The 23,485-nt window shown below is 50.4% G+C and overlaps 1 protein-coding gene across 1 annotated transcript; it reads left to right on the forward strand.

Moving 5' to 3' along the window:
- The first annotated feature begins 7,012 nt into the window (after nt 1–7,012).
- Nucleotides 7,013–9,054, forward strand: LOC142246488 (E3 ubiquitin/ISG15 ligase TRIM25-like). The gene has a single exon (XM_075319550.1). The coding sequence runs from the start codon at nt 7,013–7,015 to the stop codon at nt 8,759–8,761; it is 1,749 nt and encodes a 582-aa protein (XP_075175665.1). The 3' UTR covers nt 8,762–9,054.
- The last annotated feature ends 14,431 nt before the right edge of the window (nt 9,055–23,485 follow it).

Genomic DNA, 23,485 nt, shown 5'->3' on the forward strand with positions numbered 1-23,485 from the left:
TCCGTTCAGGTGCTGAGAAGCTCTTAGAAAAGAAACCGCAAGTCACCATCTTCCCGGAGGAGGATTTTTGCATGAGCACTGCTCCGGCTCCTGAGGAGGAGGCATCCACCTCCAAGGTGAACTGGCGGTTTAACTCCGGTCGGTGGAGTACAGGAGAGGAGGCGAAAGCTCGCTTCAAAGAGCAAAACGCGGCGTCGGCCGCAGGTGACCAGTCCTTTGGTTTAGCCTCCTTTTTGGTCAAAGCGGAGAGAGGAGCAGTCAGGGCGGAGAAGTGCGGGATAAACTGGCGGTAGTAGTTGGCGAATCCCAGGAACCGTTGGATTGCCTTCAGTCCAGAAGGAGGAGGCCAGTTGAGTATGGAGGAGACCTTCTTTGGATCCATCTGCAACCCAGTACCCGAGATGATGTATCCCAGGAAAGGAAGAGAAGACTGCTCAAAGACGCACTTCTCATATTTGGCGTAGAGACGATTCTCTCTCAGTCTTTGTAGAACCAGCTTTACGTTCTCTCTGTGGGTCTGGAGGTCCGGAGAGAAGACAAGGATGTCATCCAGATAAACTACTACACAGAGGTAGAGGAGGTCCCGGAAAATGTCGTTCACCAGTTCTTGGAATACGGCAGGAGCGTTACACAGACCGAAGGGCATCACGCAGTACTCGTAGTGCCCGTCGCGAGTATTAAATGCGGTCTTCCATTCGTCCCCAGAGCGGATACGAACTAGGTTGTAGGCACCCCGAAGATCCAGTTTGGTGAACACACGGGCTCCTCTGAGCCGGTCGAACAATTCGGGGATGAGCGGTAGGGGGTACTTGTTTTTTATGGTGATCTGATTCAAGCCCCGGTAGTCAATGCATGGGCGAAGGTCACCCTCTTTCTTCTTAACGAAGAAGAAGCCTGCTCCCGCAGGAGAGGAGGATCTCCGGATGAATCCCTTTGCCAGGCTTTCCGTGATGTATGTGGACATGGCCCTGGTTTCAGCTGGAGACAACGGATATATCCGTCCTCGAGGTGGTGTTGTTCCTGGGAGCAGGTCGATGGCGCAATCGTAGGGACGGTGTGGCGGAAGTACCTCAGACTCCTTCTTGTCAAAAACGTCCGCGAAGGACCAATAGGCCGAGGGCAGTTCCGGTAGGTTCTCTGGAGCCGGGGGACGTCGGATTGGTTGTAGGGACTTTAGACATCTCTCATGACAAGCAGAGCCCCAACGAGTGATCTCGCCAGTACCCCAGCTGACTGATGGTTCGTGTGTCCGCAACCAAGGAAGTCCCAGCAGGATTTGATGGGACATGTGTGGAAGGACGTAGAGAGCGATGTTCTCGGTGTGCAGAGCACCTATACGCAATTCCACCGGCTTGGTGATCCAGGAGATGGTATCAGAGAGGGGTCTCCCATCCACCGAGGCAATCACTAGGGGCTTATCGAGTGGAGTAACAGGCAGCTGGTACTTGTCCACCGTGGCCTGCTGGATAAAATTGCCTGCTGCTCCGGAGTCGAGGTATGCCTCAGCCGTGAAGCGCGTCTCTCCTGTTGACACTTGTACCGTCCACATAACTGGGTCTGAGAGAGTCCCAGCACCTAGGGTGGCCTCTCCTACCAACCCTAGGCTTTGGAGTTTCCCGGCCTTTCCGGACAGGAGCGTAAGAGATGAGTGCCCTCTCCGCAGTAAAAGCAGAGGCCTTTGGCGAGCCGCTCTGCTCTACGTTGGTCAGACTGTCGTACTCGGTCAACCTGCATGGGCTCGTGGACAGGAATCCCAGCTGTTGATGAGTGAGGCACAGAGGACTTCTGTGGAGGAGGGGAGTGCCGTACTGCACGCCTCTCACGATACAGCTCTTTGGAGCGTTCCTGGAAACGAATGTCCACTCGAGTGGCTAGGGCAATCAGGGCATCTAGGGTGGAGGGCACGTCACGACCCGCCAACTCATCCTTGATGCGACTCGAGAGTCCTTCCCAGAAGGCGGCTGTCAGGGCCTCATTATTCCACCCGAGTTCAGAAGCCAAAGTACGGAAACGGATGGCATATTGGCCCACCGTCAGTGTTCCTTGACGTAGGCGGAGGAGGGATGAAGCAGAGGCGCGTCCCGGCTCGTCGAAGGTGCTGCGAAAGGCCTGCAGGAAGTCTTGAAGGTTCTTGGTCATGGGGTCCTCCTTCTCCCACAAGGGGTTCATCCACGCCAGCGCCTCGCCCTCCAGATGAGACATTATAAAGGCGACCTTGGCTTGGTCAGAGGCGAACAGATGTGGCAGCTGCGTGAAATGAAGGGAACACTGGTTTATGAAGCCCCTGCAGGTCTTGGGATCTCCAGCATAACGAGGTGGTGACGCCAAACGGAGACGGGAAGCATCTGAAGAGGCTGCCACTGGTGCGGGAGCCATGGCTTGCCTAGCTGGGGACCTGGGTGCCGCAGGCGTCATTGATGCTTGTAACGTGTACAGGCGGGTGTCCACGGAGGTCATAAATTGCAACATGCGGGTCTGGACTTCATGCTGACGTTGGAGTTCCTCTTGCAAGGCCGCTAGTGCTGCAGCGGGATCCATGGCCTGATCTTACTGTCACGGCCGGGCGGTCGGGCAGACCCAGGAGGTGGATCCACTGGACCGAACTCGAAGATGGTGGTAGGGAGTCCGGCAGCTGAAGCACTGATGGGCAGCAGAACAGTCCGTGCAAGTGAAGGCAGCGGAGGAGTCCCTGGGACCACGGAGTCACAGATGGTAGTCCTGGTGACGTAGCTCAGGTTCGGAAGCCGAGATGGTATCAGGCGGGGTCCGGAACCTCAGGAGCGAGATGACGGGTCACCGCAGGGATCCGAGATGGTACGGACTGTCAGATGGCAGACGGACAGTGTGCGGGGTTCAGGATACGGCTGACTGGATGGCGAGGCAGGTACGGCTCTACAAAGAGAGATAGGTGAGTACAGGCACATAAACACCAGGAGACCTGACTCCTAGCTCAGGGAACACGAAGATCAGGCCCCGCCCCTTTGGACAATAACCCCCTTTATACCCAGTACCTGTTCAACCTCATTTCCTGTTAATGGACGCTGGCCCTTTAAGAAAGGGTCAGTGACCGCGCGCGCGCCCTAACGCGCATGCGCGCCGCCCGGGTGCCAGAAGCCAGGGAAGGAGGCTGAGAGGAGGACGCAGGAGAGCCGGCCAGGTCCTGGGAAGCCGTCGGGCGCCGGGATCGGGGACCAGGGGGCCTGGGACGGACGGAATCCGGGGGCTGAGGAGCGGGCAGCGTGGCAGGTGAGCCGGGGAGCGGGGGTGAGGACCCGGGGAGCGTGACATATATAGTGCTGTAATGTATTAATTACAGCTGCAGCATATAGTGATGTAGTCTGTGTGTGTGTGTATGTATGTATGTATATATATATATATATATATATATATATATATACACACACACACACATATACAGTATTGGGTAGAATTGAGTTAAGTATATCAGTCCAGCCCTCTAAAAGGATCCCAAGTTTTCATGCGGCCCCATTAGAAATTTAATTGCCCACCCCTGCACTAGAGGATCATGGATGACATTCTTATCGTCAGAGGCTAAACTCTGTCGCTGAGGCCATTCAGTTTTCACCCAATGCTCTGCTGTAGCTCTACTGTCCCAGTAGCACAGAAAACAAGGGTGTTTTGTGTACCCTCCTTGCAGACCCAAAAGAAAGTTAGCCATTTTCAAATCAACACAAATGAACCACCCATGAACATTATATTGTATCCTCTCTAGAACAATCTTGATGTTTTTATATTCTTCTCTAAGTTTTACAGAATGACCTATTGCTACAGAGCCATAGTTATTTCCATTGTGTAACAGAACACATTTTAAACTTATTTTGGAACTATCAATAAAAAGCCTCCAATCCCTTGAATCATATGCTGGAAGTCCCATAAAGAGAAGTAGCCCTTCAACATCAGTACAATAGACAAGCTGGCCATCTGAATGGAAGTACTTGCGCAGTTCTGCTTCCCTGTTACCATAAAATGAGACTTGTTCCGGGATTCAACATTCGATTCTCTTGTAGTCTTGAAGCCAATAGTTCAGCAGACTCTTTTGGTAGATAAAGATCTCTAACCAGATCATTCAAAACAGACTGAGTAAACAGAATTGGTTTGTCACAATCTTCATCACATGGCTGAAAAATATCTGGACTGTCTTCTTCATCAGTATAACAATGTGAGGAGAGATCTGTGGCAATGTTTTCTGTAAGCGCAGTATGTTTTGGAACAGGTATGTCTTCACTATGGGCAACTGGTCGAATAGCTGAAGGGATACTCGGGTATTGCAAATATTGCTTGTTTTTCTTATTGAAACCTTTTACATCGACAAGGCAGAAATAGCAGTCTTCTAATGATTACTTGATTCTCTCCAAACCATAGGAACTCCAAACTGAAGTTTAGCATTCTTTCCTTGAGTCTTTAATCTCAAGCTCTCAATACAGGTTTTGCACACTTTGTGAGGATCCCAATGCTTGTCTTGGTCTCCAAGTTTTACTTTGAAGTACGCAAAATACACCCTCTTAACAAAGTCAGTAATGTTGCACCTCTGAGTCTTCACAGTAATGTTTCCACAGATTCAACAAAAAATATTTGGATCATTTGAGCACTGTCTTCTACAAGATGTAGAGGCCATTGTTAGATCAGAAAAACATCCTGCAGAGAAATACAAATATAAGATAAAAGTTATCCGTTCCCCCAACACCTTAGGTATTGATTCACAAACAAAAAACAGAAAAACAGCTGGATAAAAACAATAAATATAAAAATTCATTGAAAATTTCAATAAATAAAACAATACCTGCACACGACTGTGTACATTGAAAACTGTTTGTTTACTTATCATAACAAATGGGAATTATGCATGTTCAAAGAAAACAAAAGATATTCTCACATTTATTGGGAGACTAAATCAAAACTAAATTTACCTTAGTGAACCGGCACTTTTGATACACTACTTATATTTTTCATCGTATTCATGAAAATGGGATATATACCTATAGCGCAAAAACGTGATGTGATAGAGAAATTATAAGATCAGATTTGAAATCAGCACCCTAAAATTAGTCTAAGGCCCCCTTCACACGTCCGTGAAACACGTGCGTGTTTGTTCCGTTTCCGTATATACCGGAGACACGGACAAACATGCACCAATGTTAATCTATGTTTGAGGTCACACATAATGTCCGTGTGTACGTGTCCGTGATCCGTATGTGTTTCCGTGTTGAACGGAAGCATGTCCGTTTTCTGCACGCACACATGGACCCAATGAAAGTCTATGGGTATGTGCGCACACGTTAGTAAACACGTATGCATCTCCCTATGGTCCGTGTCCGTTTGGTGTTTTTTTTTTTTCTAGCAATGTCGATCATTCTTTCTATTTCTGTGTATGTCGGTCTCTCTCTGTCTGTCCCTCTCTCAGTCTGTCGGTCAGTCTCTCCCCCCCCCCCCCTCTCATACTTACCTTCCCCGATTGGTTGCAGTGAGACACGCCCCCACGCTGAGTGACAGCTGTTTCACTGCAACCAATCACAGCAGCCGGTGGGCGGGCCTATACTGTGCAGTAAAAAAAAAAAAAAAAAGACGACGTGCGGTCCCCCCCATTTTGATACCAGCCAGGGTAAAGCCACACGGCTGAAGGCTGGTATTCTCAGGATGGGGAGCTCCACGTTATGGGGAGCACCCCAGCCTAACAATATCAGCCAGCAGCTGCCCAGAATTGCCGCATCCATTAGATGCGATAGTTCTGGGACTCTACCCGGCTCTTCCCGAATTGCCCTGGTGCGTTGGCAATCGGGGTAATAAGGAGTTATTGGCATCCCATAGCTGCCAATAAGTCCTAGATTAATCATTGCAGGCGTCTATGAGACAGCCCAAATGATTAATCTGTAAGTTACAGTAAATAAACACACACAGTGAAAAAATCCTTTATTTGAAATAATAAACACTACAAAAAACCCGCGTTCACCAATTTATTAAGCCCCAAACACCCCCCCCCAGGTCCGGCGTAATCCACGGAGGTCCCTCGTCGCTTACAGCTCTGCTACATGAAGGGGACAGGAGCTGCAGAAGAACACCGCCGCTCCTGTCACCTCCACGCAGCCACTGAGGTGAGTATCGCGATCAGCTGAGCTGTCACTCAGGTAACTCGCGGCCACCGCTGGATCCTCCAACTGCGACAGCAAGTCGCCCGAGTTACAGCGATGAAGTCACAGGTGAGTTGCGGTCACGAGTGGAGGATCCAGCTATCCGCGGGTAGCCTGAGTGACGGCAGCGCTAATCGCGCTGCTCACTTCAGTCACTCAGGGAATTAGCGGTCACCGGTGAGTCCTTCACGGGTGACCGCTAATCAGTACGCGACACAGACAGAGCCACGGTATGAGGATGAAGTCGGGTGAAGTTCACCCGAGTTCATTCTCAGCACGCGACTGTCTGCTGTCAGCGGGTATGTAGCAACGACATGTTACATCACACACGGAACATTTCACATGCACATTACACTCACATGTCAGTTATGTTTCACATGCACACACGGACATTACACACGCACACACGGCTAGCATACGCAATTCACACAGATGCCACACGGACCATAAAAACGGACAAAAAAACGGGACACGGACCTGAAAAACGGCCCGTAACACACGTGCGTGTGTTTTCACGGACGTGTGAAGGGGGCCTAAAACTGTTCATGCCAGAAAATATTTTTTGGGGTTTTTTTTGTAGACCAGTGTTATTATGGTGTTCTTTTTTTACTGGACAAAATAGTGCAGCATGCAGTAATGTAGTGGTGACAAGTTGGATACAGCAATGTGGCAGGTGACAGATGGGCTCAGGGATGTTGCGGGTTTCATGCTGCTTTAGGGTCGGTCTCTTCTATGGAGGATGATTGTGACTCTGCTTTGTAGAGTAATGTGGCTGCCACCAAAACAACAAAATGCTACATATGTGCTGCAATAGCGCCTGATAAATCCCAGAATCTAACACATGTTCCGTTTTCATTGGTTACAGAATGGAGTCTGGTGACTTTAAGGACGAGCTGAACTGCTCCATCTGCCTGAGCCTCTGCACAGATCCCGTATCCCTGAGATGTGGACACTTCTTCTGCCGCTATTGTATTATCAGTGCGCTGGATGCCCAGGAGGCGGCTGGAGGGTGTTCCTGTCCTGACTGCAGAGCAGAATATCCGGAGCGTCCGGCCCTGGAGAAGAAAACAAAGATGGAGAATATAGTGGAAAAATTATCTACTGAGCCTGAGATGGAGGAGCCCAGAATCTTCTGCACTTACTGTACAAAGTCTCCTGTCCCGGCTGTGAAATCCTGTCTACACTGCGAGAACTCCCTGTGTGACGAGCACCTGACTGCCCACAACAAAACTGCTGATCATATGTTAACAGAACCCACTGGCAGCTTGGATAACAAAAGATGTTCCCTCCCCCAGAAGGTTCTGGAGTATTTCTGCCCGCATGATGCGGCTTGTCTGTGTGTGTCTTGCTGTCTGGTTGGCGAACACCAAGGACACAAGGTGGAGCTTCTAGATGAGGCTTCTGAGACCAAGAAGAAGAAATTAAGGGAATATCTGGATGAACTAAAAGAAGGAAAAGCAGAAATTCAGAAACGAGTCAAGGGTCTTCAGAATCATAAAACAAAAATCCAGGAGAAAGCCTCCGATAAGAGGAAGAATGTCAGTAACATAGTTATGGATATGAAGAAGCAACTGGAAATGGCAGAAAAGAAAGCGCTGAGTGAGGTCTCCAGGCAGGAGGAGAAGATTGTGTCCCAGATATCTCATCAGATCCAGAATCTGGAAATACAGAAGGACGAGCTGTCCAAGAAGATGCATCACGCGGAGGAGATGTGTGGTGTCACCGACCCAATAACACTCTTACAAAAAAGTGACATTACAGAGTGTAGTCTTGGAGGTGAGGAGGACACAGGGGGAGATGGTGGAGAGGTCAGTTCTGGAGATAATATGGATGTGGCTAATGTTCCTCTATCTAACACCAAAGTGCAGGATAACGGTACTGACCCAATAGCTGTGCTACGAAAATCAGACCAAGGAGTGGCTTATAATACAAGTATGGAATCTGAAGACACATCTCTAGTCAGTGACCTACATGAGACAACTGATGATATGCATATGATCACTAATGATCTGGATGAGGTTCTGATCTCACTGACTTTACACCGATGTATGAGGGATATTGTCACCAATGCAACATTACAGCTTGGATTCCATGTCCCAGACATATTGCTGGATGTGGTCACTGCTAATAAAGCTGTTGTGGTTTCAAAATATTTGAAGATGGCAAGATATTCCAGAATTCTACAAAAAAGACAAAAATCATCAAAAAGATTTGTAACTTACCCCCAGGTGTTAAGCAAATGTGGCTTGTCCTTGGGACGACATTACTGGGAGGTGGAGTGGAACCAGAAAGGAATATGTGACATCGGCATGTGCTACCCCAGTATAGAGAGGAAAGGAGATAAGTCTTTGATTGGAGAAGATGATAAATCTTGGATTTTGACCCTGGAAGGTGAAGAGTACTCAGTGGTGCATAACTCTATCATAAATTCTCTTAGTTTAAAGCAAACATGTCCTAAACTTGGAGTCTTCTTAGACAATGTGGCCGGGCGTCTGTCCTTCTATGAGCTGTGTGACCCCATCAGACACTTGCACACCTTCACCGCCTCCTTCACTGAACCCCTACATGTCGTCTTCTATGTGGATAAAGGAGCCTCTGTTACAATAGTAAACTGAAGTCGAAGTCACAATACTCATTTACAGCAGCTTCATTAGGGAGCGTTTAAAAAGAGTAATTTAACCTTGATTGTTACATTGTTGTGGCCCATTAGGCAGAGGAACAGAGGCCTGTTCAGCTTTTGTTGAGGCCAAGTTGAATTTATTTTGTATTATATATAGCTTCTGAATAAATATTCCAGAACCAGAGTAGTGTGGCAGAGGTGTCATACTGATTTCCCTATGTTGACCCAACAGTCGCCAATAAAAGTATTGTCCTGATATCATTAAACACTAAGATTGTGGAGGATGATGGGAGTTATGATAATTCTGTTCTGCTTATTACATTCTGTTTAAATGTTAAAATAATAAAAGTTAAAAAAAAAAAAATTACTGTAGTTCTTGTGTTATTTTATGTTCTTTTATGGTATCCAAGATTATTTTTGTTTTGGTGTTCGGCATTTGCAAATGAAGATCTCAGTAGAGGACGTCACTAGGTAAATGTGATTCTTATTGCCTCTGTGTAGTAATAATTTGCACGCATCACACCTCTTACAGGACTAAAACTACTGTGTTTCCCCAAAAATAAGACCGTGTTTTATATTATTTTTTGCCTCGAAAAATTTGCTAGCGCTTATTTTAAAGGACAACACGGGTTGGAGGTAAAAAAGGCCAAAAAAAGGCAGACACCCCCCAGGAGAATCATACTTACCAGACCTCGGACATCTGCTTTGCTCCCAGGTCCTTCTGCAAGCCACAACGGCAGCTCCCAGAAGGTCCTCGCCTGCTTCCAGCTATCATATGGACACAGAAACATCCAGAGATACCATATTGCTTCTGGCCAGCAGCGCTATGACACACGAGGACCTACGGTGGAACGCATTGTTGTGCAGTACAGTATAACCAGATGAGTGTTTATGTGTGTGTTCCACCGCATGTCTTTGGTGCATTCCACAGCGTCTTTTTTGGGGTCTGGTGAGTATGATTGCGGTCTGTCTTTCTTTTAGGGGTGTCTGCTTTTTTTAATGAAGTATCCTGCAGTGTTATTTAACTTTTAGCTGCATGGACACTTCATTATTGAACTGTAACTAGTGCTGATATTTACGGGAAACATGGTAGGAGAAGTCTAACGGAGAATGATCTGGGTGAATGTGTAGATTATAGACTAAAGGGGGCTACGATATTCCTAGCAAATGCTAGCGATATCGAGCGCGAAAGCACCCGCCACCGTCGTGCATGCGATATCGTGTGATCGCTGCCGTAGCGAACATTATCGCTACGGCAGCGTCACACGCACTTACCTGGTCGTCGTCGCTGTGACTGCCGAACAATCCCTCCCTCAAGGGGGAGGTGCGTTCGGCGTCACCGCGACGTCACTAAGCGGCCGGCCAATCAAAGTGGAGGGGCGGAGATGAGCGGGACGTAACATCCCGCCCACCTCCTTCCTTACGCATTGCAGGTGGACGTTCGTCGCTCCTGTGGTGTCACACACAGCGATGTGTGCTGCCGCAGGAGCGACGAAGAACATCGATAAACAATTAACAATTTTTTGTTTTAGGACGACCTCTCCATGGTGAACGATTTTCACCACTTTTGCGGTCGCTTAAGATCGCACATACGTGTCACACGCTGCGATATCGTTAATGACGCCGGATGTGCGTCACAAACAACGTGACCCCGACGATAATTCATTAACGATATTGTAGCGTGTAAAGCCCCCTTAAGTATCGACCCATTAGGCGGAAAACGCAGAAAAACGCAGGAAAGAATTGACATGTCCATTTTTTTTTCACTATCAAAAATGCAGCTTAAAAAATCAGTTGTGTGCGGACAGCAAAAATGAAAACTCAGACTTTGCTGGGGAAGCAAAGTCATGCAGTTTTGAGGCCAAAAACGTACCCCAAAAACGCCGCAAAAAAACGTACTGTGAGGGGATAAGTATGAACACCCCCCAGATATTATCTGATCCTCAGCTGCTGTCACTTAAGTAGCTGCCGATTTTATAAACTTTACTTTCTTGGATTTCAAAACCTATACATCCTAGCTGACCACTGAAGGTATGTATAGAATCACCTGATAGTGCCAGTATAGCACTGTATGTATAGAATCAGCCTGATTGTGCCAGTATAGCACTGTATGTATAGAATCAGCCTGATTGTGCCAGTATAGCACTGTATGTATAGAATCAGCCTGATAGTGCCAGTATAGCACTGTATGTATAGAATCAGCCTGATTGTGCCAGTATAGCACTGTATGTATAGAATCAGCCTGATAGTGCCAGTATAGCACTGTATGTATAGAATCAGCCTGATTGTGCCAGTATAGCACGGGCTTTAGGTTATATACGAAAATCCTGATGATTGGTGCGCTTTAAATCAGAGTTACATTTCTTTTTTCTTACAATGCTTACATGATTTGTATTAATTAGAAACATGTTTTGGACTTGGATCTTCAGCTTAAAACACAATGGCCCCCTATTTATCAAAGCAGTTAAGTGAGAAAATGGATGTAAAATGCTTTGAAACTTCCCAAATTTTTACACAATGCAAAATGTTCCAAAAGTTTTGTCCAGCTGCGCCAAAATGGGCAGAACAATACGTTGTGATGCTCTGCTCATAGGTTTTGTGGCAAGGAGTGTGCCACTTTCCAGACGCCGTATTCAGTGAGCAGCGAGGGTCCCTGGTAAATCAGGTCCAAAGCATTTAATAGTGCTTTACCCCCATCCTGTTGCTGGCCATGAATCTTTATTTTTCATTTTCATATTTTTCCTTTGTTTATCATTTTTTCATCCAGGTATCCATATGCGGGTTTTGGTTGTTTTTTTTGCATGACGAGTTGAAGTTTGAATGGCAGGATTTATTTTCCCATGTGATGTAATGAATAATGTGGGGGGGGGAAAAAATCACTTTTTATTTTAATTTATTTATGTATTCATTGTGCGGTAACAAATCAATATGATTTTTCAGATCAGTATGATGCGGTAAAATTATTATTATTATTATTATAGCGCCATCAATTCCATGGCGCTTTACATGTGAAAGGGGTAGACAAAATAGGGACGAGTACAATAATCATAAACAATACAAAACACAGACAGGTACAGGAGAAGAGAGGACCCTGCCCGCGAGTGCTCACAGTCTACAAGGGATAGGTGAGGATACAGTAGGTTAGGGTAGAGCTAATTGTGCGGTGCTGTATCACACTGAGGGTTACGGCAGGTTGTAGGCTTGTCGGAAGAGGTGGGTCTTCAGGTTCCTTTTGAAGCTTGTCAAGTTAGGCGAGAGTCTGATGTGTTGAGGCAGAGCATTCCAGAGTAAAGGGGAGGCATGGGAGAAATCTTGGATGCGATGGTGGGATGAGGAGATGAGAGGGGAGCAGAGAAGGAGATCTTGTGAAGATCGAAGGTTACGTGCAGGTAGGTACCGGGAGACTAGGTCAGAGATGTAGGGAGGAGACAGGTTGTGGATGGCTTTGTAGATCATGGTTAGGATTTGAACCCTCCAACTTTATTTTTTTTTAGTTTATAAGTGAAAAAAGAAATAAATGGTTTGCGTTAAAATGTTTCTGAAACCTGTAACTGCTTTATATCCCCATTGATGGAACTGACGCAGGACCTGTTGTTTTTGTATACAGCATGTTGATCACTTTAAATTGCATTGGAATTGACTGAAAAATGACAATTCTGGCTCTTCGTTCTTTTGGGGACATTCACCATACGGATTATATAACATTATATTTTGATCACGTTTTTACGGACCCTGTGACACCAATTTTCTTCGGCGCTCCATTGGGAGACCCAGACGATTGGGTGTATAGCACTGCCTCCGGAGGCCACACAAAGCAATTACACTAAAAAGTGTAAGGCCCCTCCCCTTCTGGCTATACACCCCCAGTGGGATCACTGGCTCACCAGTTTTCTGCTTTGTGCGAAGGAGGTCAGACATCCACGCATAGCTCCACTGTTTAGTCAGCAGTAGCTGCTGACTATATCGGATGGAAGAAAAGAGGGCCCATATGGGGCCCCCAGCATGCTCCCTTCTTACCCCACTTGCGGTTTGTAAGGTTGAGGTACCTATTGCTGGTACGGAGGCTGGAGCCCACATGCTGTTTTCCTTCCCCATCCCCCTGTGGGGCTCTGAGGAAGTGGGATCTTACCGGCCACCAAGCCCTGAGGCCGGGCTCCATCCACAGACCCATAGAACCTGCTGGATGTGGAGCGGGAGTGCCGTTCAGGGACAAGGCCCTGCAACTTTCAGGTACTCTGGGTCCCCGTATGACAGGCCACGCACATCCCAGACTTGCTGGGTGTGCTAGTGCGCCGGGGACTGTAGCGCTGTGCGCTGGGCTTATAGTCCCCGCAGATTACTGGGGGACTTTATGTGTGTGGATCGCCGCGCCGACTGCCCCTGGAGCGGCGGCGCAGCTGCGACTTGTAGTGCGCCGGGGACGCGCCGACCGCGCTTTTACGGCGGCGGCGCTTCTAACTTTAGTTCCCGGTTTGTTCTGCGGCCTAGCTCCGCTTCGTTAACGCCCCCCACCCTGTCAATCAGGGTAGGGGAGAGACGTTGTTCAATCGGCAGCGCCGAGGGCTGGAGCACGATTTACATGCTCCAGCCCTCTCACTGAGCACAGTAGGACACAGGCTTCGCGCTTTTTCTCTGTGCACGCCCTAGGCCCGCCCCCAGGCTTGCAGCTCCCCAGGACGCCGGCAGCCATTATACACATGCAGTCTGGCTGGAGAACGGACGCAGGCTCTGGGGGACCCAGGCTAGGGATTTCTGGCGACCACACACCCGCGCTAAGCGGGCGGTAAGCAGCACATACGTGCGGCCCCACTAGTGCCACAGTGTTATATTTGTGTACTGTTTTTCGCTGTACCAGATATATTTATATATATATATACTGCACTGTTTGGTCGCTTCTTGGCTGTATACCCTGTATTACTCTGGGGAGACAACAACATGTCATCCACAAAACGCAAGGGTGCCAAGGCAAGGGCTGCTTACACTGCTTGTACAGCATGTGGGGCTAATCTACCAGCAGGCTCCAACGACTCTCATTGTGTGCAATGTTCGGTCCCAGTGGCACTTCGTCAGCCAGAGCCTATGGTGGTGGTAGCCCAGGCAGAGTCGCCTGCGAACCCTGCCCCGGTGACGGGGTCAGAATTTGCAGTTTTTGCTGATAAAATGTCTGTGACTATGGCAAAAATCCTGGAAACCTTGCAGTCCAGGCCAGTTGCTCAGACCATGGACACCGCTGTGTCTATGTTCCCCGGCCCCCCTCAGCTGGAATTAATCCGTAATTCAAGGGGGTCCCAGGCATCACACGCTGAGGGCTCTGACTCCGATGACAGTCCCAGTCCGCCTAAGCGAGCTCGCTGGGAGAGACCCTCCACGTCATCACGCGGATCAGGGTCTCAGCGAGAAGGGTCTCTATATCATGACTCAGAGGTGGGTGATCAGGAGTCTTGTCCTGACGCCGCACTCAATTTGGATACGCCAGATGGTGACGCCATGGTAAATGACCTTATAGCGGCCATCAATAGGCTGTTGGATATTTCTCCCCCAGCCCCTTCTGCAGAGGAGACAGCTGCACAGCAGGAGAAATTCCATTTCCTGTATCCCAAGCGTAAATTGAGTACTTTTCTGGACCACTCTGACTTCAGAGAATCCATCCAGAAACACAATACTTATCCGGACAAGCGTTTTTCTAAACGCCTTAAGGATACACGTTATCCTTTTCCCCCTGACGTGGTCAAACGCTGGACCCAGTGTCCAAAAGTGGACCCTCCAATATCCAGGCTTGCAGCTAGATCCATAGTTGCAGTGGAGGATGGGGCTTCACTTAAAGATGCCAATGACAGACAGATGGACCTTTGGTTGAAATCTGTCTATGAAGCTATCGGCGCGTCGTTTGCTCCAGCATTCGCGGCCGTGTGGGCGCTCCAAGCTATTTCAGCTGGTCTGGCACAGGTGGACTCTCTCATACGTCCAGCAGTGCCGCAAGTGGCGTCCCTAACTACACAAATGTCTGCGTTTGCGACCTACGCTATCAATGCGGTACTGGACTCTACGAGCCGTACCTCAATGGCATCCGCCAACTCTGTAGTTTTGCGCAGAGCCTTGTGGTTAAAAGAATGGAAAGCAGATTCTGCTTCTAAAAAATGTTTAACCAGCTTGCCATTATCTGGAGACAGACTGTTTGGTGAGCAATTGGCGGAAATCATTAAACAGTCCAAAGGTAAGGACTCCTCCTTACCCCAGCCCAGATCAAGCAAACCTCCACAGAGGAAGTGGCAGTCAAAGTTTCGGTCCTTTCGAGGCTCGGGCAAGCCCCAATTCTCCTCGTCCAAAGGGACTCAGAAAGAGCAAAGGAGCTCTGATTCCTGGCGGGCTCACTCACGCCCCAAGAAAGCAACCGGAGGTACCGCTTCCAAGGCGGCTGCCTCATGACTTTCGGCCGCCTCCCTCCGCATCCTCGGTCGGTGGCAGGCTCTCCCGCTTTTGCGACATTTGGCTGCCACAGGTCAAAGACCGGTGGGTAACAGACATTTTGTCTCACGGGTACAGGATAGAGTTCAGTTCTCGTCCTCCGCCTCGGTTCTTCAGAACTTCCCCACATCCCGACCGAGCAGATGCCCTTCTGCAGGCGGTGAATTCTCTAAGAGCAGAAGGAGTGGTGGTCCCTGTTCCTCTTCAGGAACGAGGTCAAGGTTTTTACTCCAATCTCTTTGTGGTGCCAAAAAAGGACGGCTCATTCCGTCCTGTTCTGGACCTAAAACTGCTCAACAAGCATGTGAACGCCAGGCGGTTCCGGATGGAATCCCTCCGCTCAGTCATTGCCTCAATGCAACCTTCATGGCACGGTCTCGCGATCAAAGAGCGCTGGCGGCAGACGCCCTAGTGCAAGATTGGTCGCAGTTCCGGCTCCCTTATGTGTTTCCACCTCTGGCACTCTTGCCCAGAGTGCTACGCAAGATCAGATCCGATTGCAGCCGCGTCATACTCGTCGCCCCAGACTGGCCGAGGAGGGCGTGGTATCCGGATCTGTGGCAGCTCACGGTCGACCAACCGTGGACACTACCAGACCGACCAGACTTACTGTCCCAAGGGCCGTTTTTCCATCGGAATTCTGCGGCCCTGAACCTGACTGTGTGGCCATTGAGTCCTGGATCCTAGCGTCTTCAGGATTATCCCAAGGGGTCGTTGCCACCATGAGACAGGCTAGGAAGCCCACGTCCGCTAAGATCTACCACAGAACGTGGAGGATATTCTTATCCTGGTGCTCTGCTCAGGGAGTGTCTCCCTGGCCATTTGCATTGCCTACCTTTCTTTCTTTCCTGCAATCTGGGTTAGAAAAAGGTTTGTCGCTCGGCTCCCTTAAAGGTCAGGTCTCGGCGCTATCCGTCTTTTTTCAGAGGCGTTTGGCACGCCTTCGTAAGGTGCGCACGTTCCTACAGGGGGTTTGCCATATCGTACCCCCGTACAAGCGGCCGTTAGATCCATGGGATCTGAACAGGGTACTAGTTGCCCTCCAGAAGCTGCCCTTCGAGCCTCTGAGGGAGGTTTCACTTTCTAGACTATCACAGAAAGTGGCTTTTCTGGTAGCGATCACATCTCTTCGGAGAGTGTCTGAGCTGGCAGCGCTGTCATCCAAGGCTCCCTTCCTGGTCTTCCACCAGGACAAGGTAGTGCTGCGCCCCATTCAGGAGTTTCTCCCGAAGGTGGTATCCTCTTTTCATCTTAATCAGGATATCTCTTTGCCTTCGTTTTGTCCTCATGCAGTTCATCAGTATGAGAAGAATTTACATTTTTTAGATCTGGTGAGAGCACTCAGAATCTACATTTCCCGCACGGCGCCCTTGCGCCGTTCGGATGCACTCTTCGTCCTTGTCGCTGGTAAGCGCAAAGGGTCGCAGGCTTCTAAGGCCACCCTGGCTCGATGGATCAAAGAACCAATTCTTGAAGCTTACCGTTCTGCTGGGCTTCCGGTTCCATCAGGGCTGAAGGCCCATTCTACCAGAGCCGTGGGTGCGTCCTGGGCATTGCGACACCAGGCTACGGCTCAACAGGTGTGCCAGGCAGCTACCTGGTCGAGTCTGCACACTTTCACCAAACATTATCAGGTGCATACCTATGCTTCGGCGGACGCCAGCCTAGGTAGAAGAGTCCTGCAGGCGGCAGTTGCCTCCCTATAGGGGAGGGCTGTCTTGCAGCTCTAACATGAGGTATTCTTTACCCACCCAGGGACAGCTTTTGGACGTCCCAATCGTCTGGGTCTCCCAATGGAGCGCCGAAGAAGAAGGGAATTTTGTTACTTACCGTAAATTCCTTTTCTTCTAGCTCCTATTGGGAGACCCAGCACCCGCCCTGTTGTCCTTCGGGATTTTTGGTTTGTTTGCGGGTACACATGTTGTTCATGTTGAACGGTTTTCAGTTCTCCGATGTTACTCGGAGTGAATTTGTTTAAACCAGTTATTGGCTTTCCTCCTTCTTGCTTTTGCACTAAAACTGGTGAGCCAGTGATCCCACTGGGGGTGTATAGCCAGAAGGGGAGGGGCCTTACACTTAGTGTAATTGCTTTGTGTGGCCTCCGGAGGCAGTGCTAAACACCCAATTGTCTGGGTCTCCCAATAGGAGCTAGAAGAAAAGGAATTTACGGTAAGTAACAAAATTCCCTTCTTTTTTCCCTTTATTTTAGAAACAAGAAAAGGAGGTTGATTTTAATTTCTATATTTTTTAATATCCTTTTTTTCACTTTATTTTTTAGTCCCCATAGGTGATTTACATCTGCGATCCTTCGATCACTTGTTCAACAAGTGCTGCAGTAAATAGGTAAAATGATGGTCTCCTGTGTACCAAAATGGCAGACATGGAAACCCATCGACACACCACAATCACTTTAGGCTGCTTTCACACTTGCGTTCAGCGCAATCCGCCGCTATGGAGAATAGCGCAGTCTGTTAACGCACTGCGCTATTCTCCATAGACTTGTATTGATGACGCACCGTAACGCACAGTGCCGTCACTTCTATGTAGAGTGATCGCTTGTGGTTGCACTGTGCGGTTGTCAGCGCTGACATCATGTAATTTTGTAGTCAGGAAGAGAGTTCAGTTTTGCACTAGGAACTCTCTGTTCAGAATCCTGGACGCCCGGCACTTACTAGGCCTGGTCATGAGGGTAGAGGATGCGTGCACAGAAGGGAGCACTGCCCAGGTATGAGAACCACGGAGGACTAGGGTAGCTGGAAATCTCATCTCTAGGCTGCAGCGCTTCTGCATGTGCCGCAGCCCCTTCATTCAGTGGATTGTTGTGGGTCCCGGAAGTAAACCCCCACTAATCTATATATATAATTGCCTTATTCTGTCTGTCTGTCTGTCTGTCATGCTCCAAAATTGTGTCCTTACGGTGACACAAAGCTGATTGGCCGCTGGGCTCGCCATGGCCCCGCCCCCCCACACAGATTGGCCGCTCGCCCAGGCTGCGCCCCCACACGGATTGGCCAGCCGCTCGCCCAGGCTCCGCCCCCCCCACAGATTGGCCTCTCGCCCCGGCACCCTGCAGGCATTGGCAATTCGGCCACGCTCCGCCCCCCTCACGCAATGCACGCTAGCTCTGGCCCCGCCCCCTCCCTCCCCCCGCGCATTCCCCGAACTGACACGGCGGCTGTCACGGAGGTGAGTACTGTACTCCCCAGCCCCCCCCCCCCCGGCCCCCGCTCGCACGGGAGTGGTGTGGATACGTTGGTAACCATGCTCGCATGGTTACAAGCGCATCAAGGTCCTGCTGCTGCGGAAGATCCACACGCACACACAACAGCACACACACAAACATACACACACATCAGATCACACTCACTCTCACACACACCTCACACACACCTCACATCGCATCCACACACTCACAGCATCCGGCGATATCGCTTGCTTCTCGGCCTCGATACTGTGCTGTTGTGACCTTCCAGGACCTGACGGAGGATCACATGGCCTGAAGCATGTGGTATCTCCGGATGTTGTGACTGTGAGCGCGTATGTGCGATATCGTCAGTGTCTGTGTGTGTGAGTGGATGCGATCGGGTGTGTGTGAGTGGATGCGATCGGGTGTGTGTGAGTGGATGCAATCGGGTGTGTGTGAGTGGATGCGATCGGGTGTTTGTGAGTGGATGCGATCGGGTGTGTGTGAGTGGATGCGATCGGGTGTGTGTGAGTGGATGCGATCGGGTGTGTGAGTGTCGGCAGAGGAGCACGGCGTGCTGGAGGAGGCTGGGAGCAGAGAGGCTGATCATGGGGAAGGCTGGGAGGGGGAGGCTGATGCTGGGGGAGACTGGGAGGGGAAGGCTGATGCTGAAGGAGGCTGGGAGGGGGAGGCTGGGAGGAGAGAGGCTGATCCTGGGGAAGGCTGGGAAGGGGAGGCTGATGCTGAGGGAGGCTGGAAGGAGAGAGGCTGATGCTGGGATGAGAGAGGCTGATGCTGGGAGGAGAGAGGCTGATGCTGGGGGAGGCTGGGAGAGGGAGGATGATGCTGGGACGAGGGAGGCTGATGTTGGTGGAGGCTGATGCTTGGGGAGGCTGATGCTGGGGGAGGCTGGAAGGAGAGAGGCTGATGCTGGTGGAGGCTGATGCTTGGGGAGGCTGATGCTGGGGGAGACTGGGAGGGGAAGGCTGATGCTGAGGGAGGCTGGGAGGAAGGAGGCTGGGAGGAGAGAGGCTGATGCTGGGGAAGGCTGGGAACGGGAGGCTGATGCTGAGGGAGGCTGGAAGGAGAGAGGCTGATGCTGGGGGAGGCTGGAAGGAGAGAGGCTGATGCTGGTAGAGGCTGATGCTGGGGGAGACTGGGAGCGGAAGGCTGATGCTGAGGGAGGCTGGGAGGGGGAGGCTGGGAGGAAGGAGGCTGGGAGGAGAGAGGCTGATCCTGGGGAAGGCTGGGAAGGGGAGGCTGATGCTGAGGGAGGCTGGAAGGAGAGAGGCTGATGCTGGGGGAGGCTGGGAGGAGAGAGGCTGATGCTGGGGAAGGCTGATGCTGAGGGAGGCTGGGAGGGGAAAGCTGATGCTGGGGAAGGCTGGGAGGACGGAGGCTGGGAGGAGAGAGGCTGATCCTGGGGAAGGCTGGGAGAGGGAGGCTGATGCTGGAGGAGGCTGGAAGGAGAGAGGCTGATGCTGGCGGAGGCTGATGCTGGGGGAGGCTGGAAGGAGAGAGGCTGATGCTGGTGGAGGCTGATGCTTGGGGAGGCTGGGAGAGGGAGGCTGATGCTGAGGGAGGTTGGGAGTCTGGGAGAGGTAGGCTGAGAGAAGAGAGGCTGATGCTGGGGGAGGCTGGGAGAGGGAGGCTAATGCTGGGGGAGGGTGGGAGGAGGGAGGCTGGGAGGAGAGAGGCTGATGCTGGGGAAGGCTGGGAGGAGAGAGGCTGATGCTGGGGACAGAGAGGAGAGGCTGATGCTGGGAGGAGAGAGGCTGATGCTGGGAGGAGAGAGGCTGATGCTGGGAGGAGAGAGGCTGATGCTGGGGGCAGAGAAGCTGATGCTGGGGGCAGAGAGGCTGATGCTGGTGCAGCATGGGGGATGGAGCACGATGGGGGGGTGCGCAGCATCGGGGATGGAGCATGATGGGGGGGTGCGCAGCATCGGGGATGGAGTACGATGGGGAGTGCGGAGTATGGCGGATGGAGCACGTTTGGGAGTGCGCAGCATGGCGGATGGAGCACGTTTGGCAGTGCGCAGCATGGCGGATGGAGCACATTTGGGAGTGCGCAGCATGGGAGATGGAGCACGATGGGGGGTGCGCAGCATAGGGGATGGAGCACGATGGGGAGTGCGCTGCATGGGGGATGGAGCACGTTTGGGAGTGCGCACCTCCCCCCAACACACACACACACACACGCACACACACACACACACACACGCGCGCGCGCACTGCACAACACACCACACACTACACACACACACACTGGGAACCACAAACAACTGCCCTACACAGACACCCACACACACAGACAACGCTGCACACACACAACACCCAACACACAAACACCGCGGCACACACAAATATACGCACATACCGCACAACACACACATTGCACAAAACATACCTCCCCCCAAAACACACCACACACACACAAACCGCACAACACACACACAACGCTACAGACACACAGCACTCCACAAACAACGCAACACACGCAACACACATACAACACCGCTCTCACCCCCCGCCACACCCAGAGAACACCTAGAACATGTACAGCCCCTACACAAACACTTGGTAACTACACACAACAACATCTATATATATATATATATATATATATATATATAACAAAAATCATACATGAACTACACAATACGTAAATTCTAGAATACCCGATGCGTAGAATCGGGCCACCTTCTAGTCAAATATAATTACCTATCCCCAGACACAGGCTATCAATTTTATTAGAAAAATTAATAAACCCTCAAGTTAATCCTCCCTACTAGAGTCGGCTCTGAACTGCCATCTTGTGCAATCCCAGCATGCCTAGCAGTTTATTATAAATCACCATGGCTTTGAGGATAGCGCATGACTGCTGCGACCACTGATTGATCACTGCTGCGACCACTGATTGATCACTGCTGCGACCACTGCTTGATCACTGCTGTGGACACTGATTGATCACTGCTGGGACCACCGATTGATCACTGCTGCGGACACTGATTGATCACTGCTGGGACCACCGATTGATCACTGCTGTGGACACTGATTGATCACTGCTGCAACCACGGATTGACACTGCTGCGGCAACTGATTGACACTGCTGCAACCACTGATTGACACTGCTGCGGCCACTGATTAAATGACTGCTGCAGACACTGAGTGATCACTGCTGCTGCCCCTGATTGATCTCTTCTGCGGCTTCTGATCACTGTGGCAGCCACTAAATGATCACTGTGGCAGCCCCTGATTGATCACTGCTGCTGCCACTGATTGATAACTGCTGAGACTACTGATTGATCTCTGCTGCTGCCTCTGATTGATCACTGCTGGGACTACTGATTGATTGCTGCGAGTCACCACTGATTGATCAGTGCTGGGGGACTGATTTATCACTCTTGGGACCAATGTTTATACACTGCTGCTGCTGCCACTGATTGATCGCTGCTGCAGCCACTGTTTGATCCCTGACCACTGATTGATCACCCATGCGCCCACTGATTGATCACTGCTGGGGTCACTGATTAATCACTGCTGTGGCCACTGATTGATCTCTGCTGAGGCCTCTAATCACTGCTGGGGTCACTGATTGATCCCTGCTGGGGCCACTGATCACTGCTGGGGCCACAGATTGATATCTGCTGAGGCCTCTGATTGATCACTGCTGCAGCCACTGATTGATCTCTGCTGCGGACACTGATTGATCACTGCTGTGGACACTGATTGATCACTGCTGCGGACACTGATTGATCACTGCTGCGGACACTGATTGATCACTGCTGCGGACACTGATTGATCACTGCTGCGGACACTGATTGATCACTGCTGTGGACACTGATTGATCACTGCTGCGGACACTGATTGATCTCTGCTGTGGACACTGATTGATCACTGCTGAGGCCTCTAATCACTGCTGGGGTCACTGATTGATCTCTGCTGGGGCCACAGATTGATATCTGCTGAGGCCTCTGATTGATCACTGCTGCAGCAACTGATTGATCTCTGCTGTGGACACTGATTGATCACTGCTGTGGACACTGATTGATCACTGCTGTGGACACTGATTGATCACTGCTGTGGACACTGATTGATCACTGCTGCGGACACTGATTGATCACTGCTGTGGACACTGATTGATCACTGCTGCAGCCACTGATTGATCTCTGCTGCGGACACTGATTGATCACTGCTGCGGCCACTGATTGATCACTGCTGTGGACACTGATTGATCACTGCTGTGGACACTGATTGATCACTGCTGTGGACACTGATTGATCACTGCTGTGGACACTGATTGATCACTGCTCCTTTGAATTTATTAAGAAACGCGAGCACAGTAATAAATGTCCTATTTCTCCTCACATTAAAGCCTTCTTCTCCTCTGTGTGAGGTAAATCGTCTTCTGTGAGGAAATGTCACATCTCACATAACACCATTTACCTCACACAGATGGGAATCATTGTGTAACTGAGGAGCCTGAGATCAGCGACACGGGGAGATTTACCTCACACTGCACCCGCCGCCATTACTGGAGCCAGCAGCCGGGGAGGGGCGGGACCAGCGGCCATTCCACACAACTGACCTTCATGGGCGGGGCTACCCGGGACTGCGCGGAGGGATCTCTGATCGACAGCTTCTCATTTGCCGCTTGAACGTTCAATCAAACGACTGACCCCGCCCACTACATGAGACACGCAGCTTGGAGAGTCTTCCCGCGCTCTGAGACCACGTGACCCCGCCTCCGCTTATATACTGACCCTGAGGTAAAAACGCGGCAAACGGGAGGTGAGCAGCGGAGAGGAGACGCAGACGGATACCCGGCCTGTGAGGTAAGTGACGACGGTGTCTGAGGGCAGCCACTACACACACAGATACACACACACACACACACACACACACACACACACACACACACGTGGTGTGATATATGTAGGGGAGATTTATTAAAGCTTTTGGTTATATATAGGTATATATCTGAGAATATATACACACCCCTATAGATTTATGTTATGAGATGGAACAGTCTTAAAGGGAACCTGTCCCCAGGTTTGCTCCCTATAAC

This window comes from Anomaloglossus baeobatrachus, chromosome 7, assembly GCF_048569485.1.
Source record: "Anomaloglossus baeobatrachus isolate aAnoBae1 chromosome 7, aAnoBae1.hap1, whole genome shotgun sequence".
NCBI classification, from domain to species: Eukaryota; Metazoa; Chordata; class Amphibia; order Anura; family Aromobatidae; genus Anomaloglossus; species Anomaloglossus baeobatrachus.